Source organism: Cibotium barometz, chromosome 65 (assembly GCF_041138505.1).
Source record: "Cibotium barometz isolate CiBa-2024 chromosome 65, ASM4113850v1, whole genome shotgun sequence".
In the NCBI taxonomy this organism is placed as follows: domain Eukaryota; kingdom Viridiplantae; phylum Streptophyta; class Polypodiopsida; order Cyatheales; family Cibotiaceae; genus Cibotium; species Cibotium barometz.
Window position 1 is genome coordinate 4,833,337 of NC_141110.1, and position 10,149 is coordinate 4,843,485.

Genomic DNA, 10,149 nt, shown 5'->3' on the forward strand with positions numbered 1-10,149 from the left:
CCGCATAGATCATTCTTTCTTCTTTACCACCAGAAGAATAGGCGGACTTGAACTAGGCCGAATAAAGCCTTTGTTCAAATATTCCGTCAATTGTTTTTCCACCTCTTGTGCCTCGGAGTGGCTTAATCTATAAGCAGGTTTGCTTATAGGTTTTGATCCTAGCATAACTTCGATGCCATGGTCTACTTCTCTAGATGCTGGTAAGCCATTTGGCAAATCTTCAAGAAAAACATCCTGAAATTCCTCTAATAAATTCATTAAAGTATCTATGTACTTTTTCTTTAATGTCTCTTTCGCCTTGGATTTTTTCTTGTTTGAATCGCATGCATGCCAAAGAGGGTTTTCAAACAGTGGGTCTCGTCCAAGGCTATTTTGTTTTCCTTGTTTATCTATGCAAACATCATCTACAGTTTCATGTATGAAAACAGAATTTAAAAGATGGTAACAAGCATATACCTCTGCTATCTGGCCTCTCCGGGACCGCTATGCACAGCTCCATGGAGAAAATAAGTGGTGTGGCGGGGATGGTACGGTCACCCTACAGGGTAACAAATCTATCTCCATGCTCAAAACATAGCGTATTATGTAGGTAACTCCGAGCTAGATTAGGGCCCAAGCCATATAGCCACTCCCTGCCTAGATATACGTCTGCTCTGGCTAAGTGCATGACCTGAAAGTCAAGCGGAGCCTCGTAGTCCTGCATAGATAATGGGATCCCAATACTATAGTATTCCATACCATTTTGTCATACTCGTTGGCTAGGCCAACAGTATACTCATGATCACTCTGGGTCTCAGTCAACCCCAACTTCTTGACTAATGAGTAGTTCAAGAAGTTGTGGCTAGCTCCATCATTGATAAAAACTTTGACTCTATGGCCACCTATGGTGCCGTACATGCGCACCATTTGCATGCAGACCTACAGTAGGATGCCACATTACTGGTGTCACCGAATAAGCGTGATGCTCATCACAATGACACACTGTCACCTCTCTCAACTCTGCGGAACTGAGAGGGAGTCTCTGCACTGTATGCAACTGCCTAGACGATTTACCATCTCTTTTGGGCTCGTTGCCGCTCGTGCTGGCTTTAAGCTTTGGACACTTAGCCTTCATGTGTCCTACATCGTTTCAATTAAAGTAGCGATTTTCCTTTCGCGCTTTAATATACTGCTCTTTCTTTTGGACTTTGCTGTCTCTTTTCTTCCTGGATGGTCGCGGTTTTTTAGACCAATGACCACCTTGTCCTCCCTGGTCCATCCTATCCCCTTGCTTATCACTGCAGAATCCTTGTCTTTTAAGGCCCGACCTCCTCTTCTTACTACCCTTGGCCTTGCTCGAACCACCATGTGCACTACAGTGCTTGATGTCATCAAATATCTACGCATACTTAATTGCCTCTACTAAGTCTTTAGGCTGTAAGGCCTCTACGTACTCAAGGTAATCATCTTTTAGGCCTCTTTTAAAGCCTTGCAATGTCCAAAATGCATCGATCCCCTTTAGCTTGAGTACTATCTCAGACTATCTCCCTATAGTCTGAGATGTACTGAGTCAGGGATTTGTTCTCCATCGAGAACTTGTCCCATAACTCCCAGCTTCTCTCTGTCTCATTAACAGGCAAAAACTCTTTTTGAAACATCGTTTCAAACTCCGTCCAAGTGGCAGGATGAGTCAATCTCTTTGGGCTGCACTCGGTTAGGCTGTTGTCGGAGCGCATGCAAGTCTGACCACTTCACTAGAAACATGTTGACCGAGTTCTTGTTTCTCTCCTTCTCCTCGCCACCAAAACTAGGCGGCTTCAAGTCTTTCAATAATGACGAAGCTCTCTCTACGGATGGCCCCACAAGTGCATCGGCCTGTACTCCTACAACCACTAGCGAGGCTACGCTCACCCGTGCCGCAGGAGCTCATCTACCACTAGGAGTCGGAGTACTAGCCGAGGTGGTTGTCAGTGCATCTAACCATGTGGAGATGCTCTGTAGCATCGTGACTAAGTCAGCCCGTGGACTTTACCCATATTGTTCAATTTTACATTAAGATATTTAAAAAGTCCACTAGAGAGCTCCGTCTCTATCACGACGTCGGTAGGGTCCAATAGGTCATAATCGTCGTCGTTATATTCTAAGAGGTCCTCCTCAGTCCCCTCGGCCATGTCGGTGTTCATGTCATTTGGCTCATCAGCCAGAAAGGGGTCATCTGCTATTGCGGCCATTGCAGGCTCCCTGGGTCCTAAGGCGGGGTCAACAGACGAGGAGGGTGCTGGTGGCGGATCACCCGTGATCGACGAGCACACTCCGGGAACGGACAACGGTCTGGCACGCGACGGTCATCAAGTCTCGTGTGTCCCTCTATAGAAATAGCTTCACCGAAACATAGGTCCCAAATACGAATACCATCCCACTATGGGAACCAGCCCCTGGTGTGTAAAATTTTTTCTCCCCCCAAAAATATATGCAGGGACAGCCCCTTGCTATAAATTTTCCCCCGCGGGAACCTGTGTGGTGGGAACCACCCTGATGTTGGATTTTAATTTTTTTTAAATTGTTTTTTTTTGTGCATTTGGCCGGGCTGGCCGCCGGCACTAACTTGGCTCGCCGCGCCTGTGGGCTGGCTATCGGTGCTAGCCTAACTGGCTAGCCACGCCTGTGGTGGGCTGGCTGTCAGTGCTAGCCTGTGGCCACGTAAGCCGCCCTTACAAGGTTCCCAACACACAGAATCGACCTCTTAAGATTCCCACACACTCAGGCAACCTCTTCTCCCATTGTGAATGCACAGTCGACCTCTTCTCCCACAGACAAGCTCCAAAGCAAAAAACACAGAAATTGCTTACCTCTTGCAATGGAGAGCTTGGGTGTGTGGAAGGGGGAGAGAGAGAGAGAGAGAAAACCCTTCCTTCCAGCTATGGCCAACTTCTTCTTCTGTACACGTCTTCTTGCTGTAGAAGATGATGAAGACCCTTGGGATACCCCAATTTTGATTGAGAGCCAATCATTAAATGGCTGCGCCCGCTTCGCACGCCACTCGCGATCCCAACGCCAAGCTCTGATACCAATTTTAGATCTCTATAGTGCCACTACGGGTGCTACCACAAGAGAGGACGGTGGCCTCTAGAGCTCTCACCACCCAGCCATAAAGGAAGAATGAGGATTGCCCCTCATCCCCCAGGCTATATAGTGTGTGGCCTACCGTCTAGACTAGCCTGGCCGCCCATGACTCCGCATGGGCATCCTCTTCCACTTAACCCCGGATGGCCACGTCCTCGACGCTCTGGCCGAGGTGTTGACGCTAAAGCCTTGTCTAGCCATCTGGTTTGCCGTTTGTCACAAGCATTACAGCCTATGTGACACAGGGTGAGCTATATATAGTCCAACAGTGGATACATGCATGCATAATTTGGCCAGAATTGAGCTCTCTGGAGTTTAAGAAAGGTTTTCATAGGCATTGTATGTCATCTACGCAAGGGTCATTGGCAAGGACCACCACACGTGCTCAGGGCATCCGTTCAATCGTCTCAAGATAATTTGGATTATTTTGGAGAAATTGTTCGAGATTGCCTTTGGATCTTGTGGGCCCTTTCCATCCGTCATTTGGGCATATGGAATGCTGCCAAATTTGGGTTTGAAGCCCGCCAGATTTCAAAATTCCACGGGTTGATTTATGCCACTTTGATTACCCGTTTGTATCCCGAAAAAAAGCCTTATTTGAGGTATTACCGTACTTAAAATTCGACGGGTTGATTTATGCCACTTCGATTACCCGTTTCTATCTCGAAAAAAGCCTTATTAGAGGTATTACCGTACTTAAGATTTGAAATTTAAATTTAGTTTTCTCATTGCCTGAGTAAAAGGTTCTTAATTTGCAACAATCGCATGAAAATAACATCTTCTCAAGGAAAAAAACAGTTAAATGCAACCATAATGAACTGCCTGAGCTATACTTTTAAAGGATACCATATATTATTATTAATGTGCTATATTTACAATGGGTATGTTACACAATAAAAGATAAGAGTATATACTATAAGGGAAAGTACTCTCCTATAATAACATATAATGGTTTGTCCATAGTGTGAACTAGACTATTCAAGTTAGCACTATAGCTACGCCATGACTCTAGTACTCAAAAATGGCTATCACACACAGCCTATCATCCTCTGGTGGCATATCAATCATAAGCTCACTAACCATGCCAATGGCATAAGTGTGGAAACTATCACCCAAGTAGGTCATCAATGTCCGCAACACTATTTAAGCATGATATTTTAACAATCCTAGCCTTGTGTCTTGTTTTGAGGACTCAGCTTGGAAGTTTTCAATGCTTCGGTGTGGTAGACTTAGGAGTAGCCTTATCCTGCTTTTATCGGGATTGTTCCCTAGTCACAATCCTTGCTAGAACGTCATATTCTTCTTATTGATGTGGACTTTTCTCAATATATGTTTGTATTTTTGAATGAAACTTTTTATAATATATTGTCAATGTATATTGTTTCTCATATACATGTGTATTTTTCATGCATATGTTAGTTTTTTTGTGAATGGGGGGGATATAATGGGAGAGAGAAAAGCAAGTTTGATCTGTTTCTCTCCTCCATTCTATCCCCCCTTTTCTTTTGTGTAGACTCCAACCTGGCTATGAACATGTTATGCACGTGGCTATTAGCACGGATCTAGCTATTTTCTCCTAGCCGGATGCATGTAATCCTATAAGAGGATTTAAAATTCAAAAATTCCTTTGTTGCAACATCATGTTTACGGATGGGGCTGTAATGCACTAATGTCAAGAATGAGGAAAACTAATGTCAAGAATCACCAACCGGTGTAATGCACTAACTAAAGGGTGCGTTTACTAGCCCAAAGAATAAGAATACTAACTATCAATTTAATAATCTTAAATCAGATGATTGGCACAAGATGATGCAGGTATATAGATAATTATATATGTTGCTCAACATTTTCCTGTTGATGTTATAGACGATTAATTCTTTTCTATAAATTGATTTTCATAACTTGAATACAATTCATAATTCCAATATCAATCGGTAGGTGTGGAGACAAGGGATTTCAAAATGCCATCTACTACAAATTAGGTGGAGTGACAAGGTGAGATGTAACTAGAGGGGGAAATCAGGGTAAGGTGGACCACTTACACAACTTTTTTGCATTTTCAAAAGCACCTTTGAAGTGGTCCACCTTAACTTGATTTAAGAGTTATAAGAGTGTTTGTAGAGCTTTGAAGGTATAAGAAGTCTTAAAACCACATTACCTCATGTGGATTTGTAATCTAAGTACCCTAAATCACAAAAAAAAAAGTAGTGTCAAGGACATAGCTTTTCGTTCCACCTTACCTTGCTCTCACCCTAGAGCTATAGATCGACACTCTTATAATGCATAACTTTACAATTTTCTATTTCTTTTTTTAAAATTATTTATCTCTTATTAAATAGATGGATAGAATCAAATAAGACTTATAATCCATTGAGAAGCCTTGAGTTAAGGTAGTTTAGGCAATGTGTAAAATTAAAGCAAAAACTCTCCAAGAAGTGTACTCACAAGTCAATTACACCTTAAACACGATCAAAACACTATATATGTTAGTTTTTTTAAATCTCTATAAAATTTATCAAAACGTATGTATATTTGTTAAATAAAACATCTTTACTTAGTAGTTGCAACCCCTTGCATAATCCTATTCGTCTTTTGTAATTTTCTCTTCTACCTTTCCAACTTGTTCTAGAGTATCTCGAAGCCATTAAATATTAGAATCCTTTAGAAGAACCACTAGGCTAGATGGGTATGCCATGTGTCTGTGTTAATCTCTATCAATCTGTTTCTTACATCCTTACATATGTCAATCTACTTATCCAATGCCACATTGCTAAGAAGAGAAAATGCAATGACCTTTTTGTACATGGACTCATCCATCTTCCGAATGCATTGCACATGTGACAGAATCCATTCATCCTTATCGTTGTCCATGAATCTTGGCATGGATGGATCTATTCATTGCAAATATTTAGAGATATACATGAGAGACTCTTACAACAACCAACCCTCTGCAACCATGTGACAGAATCCATCTTCTGAATGCATTGCACATGTGACTGCACATGTGACAGAATCCATTCATCCTTATCGTTGTCCATGAATCTTGGCATGGATGGATCTATTCATTGCAAATATTTAGAGATATACATGAGAGACTCTTACAGCAACCAACCCTCTGCCGGCCATGCTTACTTCTAGCCTTTCTCTCTGCCTCATAAAGCCCTTTAAGATTTTTATGAAGCGTTCAAGAAGAAATATCTATAACAGCTAATAAATGTATAACATCATGGCCACCTCATTTTCTAGATGTACTACATATGTGTCATGTTTTCTATGCATACAATGTCATGTGCTACATGTTTGTTATTAATAATAGGAAATGATAGTTGGTCTCATCCCAAGAGAACGAGAGAATAGTTATCGTAGATGTCATATACAAGACAAAACTTGAAAATGGCTTAAATAAGAGAGAGTGGTGAGGGAGACGATGACATCTAAAGAGTAGCCTCGCATACCTATGCATTGATTAGTTCATCCCGCATGTAATTGATTTCTTTGAAGATTTACATGAGCATGTTTTAGCAGTAAACATGTATACTTTTTCATTATGTAATGTAGTTATTACAAGTCAAAGGTTGCATTCTAAGGTGAACAAGTAGTATGAGTAAGGACCTAGGCTTGCTTGGCTGAAGAGTGTGGACCCATAACACATGTTAGTAGACTAGCGTACTACCTGCATGGCTACGTGGGCGCATAACCCATGTTAGCCTAGCATACATGTTATAGATCTAGTGAGTCGGAGACGTGTTATAAACAAAACATTGGTGGTCACAACTTTAATATATTGATTGCATCTTCTTTCTCCTAAATTAAACAAATCGAGACATATGCATAGTATGGTGGTCACAAATTCAATATATTCATCGCTTGTTCTTTCTCCTAAAGCAAATCGAGACATATGCAAGGTTCTCCCTTTTTTTTTGGTAAAATCAAGAGAACGCTCTTTATAACCCTCGATCTTGTCATCATGGTTAACATCTCTTGACATGCCATTATATGTGTGAGGGCCCTTTCAGCTCTCTAGAATCATTCCCATTCTCAAGTTATATACTTTGTAGTTTTCCTGTTGAAATATTTTTCTATGCTTTTGCTATCTTGTTGATTCATTCTCACTGCTTTCACTACAAGTTCCTACATCTTATAAACTGAAAGCCTCAATTCTAAGAGGAAAGGGCACTATGAATAAGACTCTAGGCGTGTACAACTTAAGAGTGTGCACCCATCACCTATGTCATACTAGCGTAATTAAAGACTATGGACCCATAACATATGTGAGATCAGCATACATGCTATGAGATGTGTTGTAAACAAAAAAAACAAACTTTCTATGAAGAGCAACAAATAGTATTTTGTATACATGGGATGGTGATAACAACTTCGGCCTATTCATTGCTACTTGTTTCGCCTAAAGTAGGCCATAGTAATTACATGAAAAAAGCTCAAGTTGGACGAGAAGTCTTGCCCAAAAAAGGCTATGTTAATTACACAAAAAAAACTCAAGTTGGACAAGTTTTTTGGTAACCTTCTCATATGTAGCAAACTAACTACCCAGAAAATAGACTAAATCTATGTGCTTTGTAGCCATTGTAATTTTGATTGCTACTTTTTGTGGGTGTTGTCCATGGTGGCATGTGCTTTCCACATGTAGGGATACCAGTTTCTATGTGACAATGGTACATAATATGTACATGATTGTTCTCTTCCATCCACACCTCACAATCAAGTTCTAAGTGAGGTCTTGACAAAGTCTTAATCTCACAATTAATAAATTATCTCTACGCTGGGTTCATTAATTACATAATACCATATACTTACTAAGCTATCTATAAATTTATCTATTTGTTCCTTTTATTGCAAAAGCATAAAAACAAAAAATAAAAAACTCAAAGACCCATCAAAAACTGTAATAATCGACTCCGAGTCGTCCGCCGACTCCGCGCCGCAGCACATATAAAACAAAGGGGATAACTCTCTTCGTCTTCACTACAGAACTGAAGATGGCTACGAATGCAGAATCGTCCACTTCCAATTGCGCCTGCGCCGTTCTTTTATATTTGCTGCTCTCGTCTGCGAGTGTTCTCCCTTCGGCGAGTTCCAGTGATAGCAGGGCTAGTCATCTAAACCTGCAAGCTGTCATATAATAAGCTATTGCCGTTGCCGTTATGTAATGTAGTTATTTTGCATGGTGCAGTGGACGCGCTGACGGCGTTCAAGGCTCGCATCACAGATGATCCCGACAACGTTCTGGCGAGCTGGGACCCGACCCTAGTGGATCCGTGCACGTGGTTCCACGTGACCTGCGACGACAACAATCGCGTGATTAGGCTGTGCGTTTGACACCCGCGCCCTGTGGTTGCAATTCGGAGGTAGAGAGTCGTCTGATTTGAGATAATTTGTTCTGTTAACTTGCAGAGATCTGGGCGACGAGGGGATCTCGGGCACGTTGGCACCGGAGTTGGGGACCCTGGACGCATTGCAAGATCTGTATGTAGATTTTAATTCTTCATTTACTGGATGATGCTCATTCTGCTCCAATTCGTTGACATCGAGGACTGCACTGCAGTCACCTGTACAAAAACAAGCTGAGCGGGCCTCTCCCTTCTGAGCTTGGCAACTTGCACTCGCTGAGATCCTTAGATCTCTACGACAACCAGTTCACGGGACCCATTCCACAGGAGTTCGACCACTTTGAACAACCCCACAACCTCAAGTTCCTGTAAGACCTCCTCCTGGTTACATTTCTATGCTCCCACTCATGAGCCTCTGTATGTTTTCACTCGTCGATGTGACTCTGCATGGGGGTTTCGCATTGCACAGGCGCCTCCACAACAACCGCCTTAACGGAACCATTGCTGCAACCATAGGCATAATCGACCTTGTCAATTTGTAAGCTCCTTGTTATCCTACTTTCTCCAAGGTGTGCATGTTTCTTTGATTAAGCCATGTGTTACATATGTACTCGTTATGCCTGACCAGCAACGTCTCCGGCAATGACTTCAGCGGTTTTTTGCCCACAACCTTCAGCCGCTACAACCTCGACAGGTTACAAATCTCTGAGCCTCTCTCTCTCTCTCTCTCTCTCACACACACACACACATATTATTTATATCCTACTTACAACTATGACTTTGGCTGCAGTTTTTATCCTGGGAATTCGGATCTGTGCGGTGGCCCACCTATCAACAAACCTTGCTAAGCAATGACATGAATTGTCTTGCCTCAAGCTGAACGCATGTTGTCCAAGAAATTGTAGAAGCCTGACCGTATGCCAACACAACAGAGAAACTGTTTGTTGTAATACATTGAACTATGACAATGCTGATAATCATCACCCTTCATCTGTTACGATCCTCCTCCTATTGATTAGGAAATGGTGTACTTGTATATTTGACATAAAGGATTAAAAACTGTAGATGATGCAGAAGATGTAAGCAGCTGGGTGTTTGATGATGCACAAGACATAAGATTTTAAAATGAAGCATGAAAGATCACAGTCCGTGTGTGCTTATGCATAGTGGATTTGGTAGCGTGGCCACAATCAATTGGTTATATCTTGATGAATTATATTATATTTATTCAATGTTATCAAGCTAGTTCAGTGAGGTAACTGAAAACTTCTTGATCTAAAATATCATGTTTGTTAAGGTTACTAAAGGAAATTTGACAAAGTCATCCTTGTGAGGATCAATCATATTCATCATAGCTTTAAAATAAGGAATTTGGGCAAAGTCATCCTTATGAGGCTCAAAATCAGCAAGGCTTAAATCTTGCAAATTGTATACAGAACCGAAACCAAAATTTTCAAGGTATCACATGCACAAACTTTCTTTGAAGTCTAGTTCTCATCACCAAATTTGAAAATTCCTAAAAAGCATAAAGGATGAATTTATGAAGAGATAGTACAAGAAAAAGATACAATATGCTTCCTTAAACAAAGTCAAACCCTTCTGACCACCCACAAGCTTTGTTTTACTAAAATAAAAGGAGAGACTAAGCATCACTCCAAATGTCTCTCACAAATGTGAAACTTGGATGGACAATCTATGT

The 10,149-nt window shown here is 41.4% G+C and overlaps 1 protein-coding gene across 1 annotated transcript; it reads left to right on the forward strand.

The window, feature by feature from the left end:
* Positions 1-2,148: 2,148 nt before the first annotated feature.
* Positions 2,149-9,298, forward strand: LOC147602860 (uncharacterized). Its single transcript, XM_086797214.1, has 7 exons — positions 2,149-2,308; positions 8,294-8,429; positions 8,515-8,586; positions 8,666-8,818; positions 8,920-8,988; positions 9,079-9,144; positions 9,241-9,298. The coding sequence occupies exons 1-7, from the start codon at positions 2,149-2,151 to the stop codon at positions 9,296-9,298; spliced, it is 714 nt and encodes a 237-aa protein (XP_086653340.1).
* The last annotated feature ends 851 nt before the right edge of the window (positions 9,299-10,149 follow it).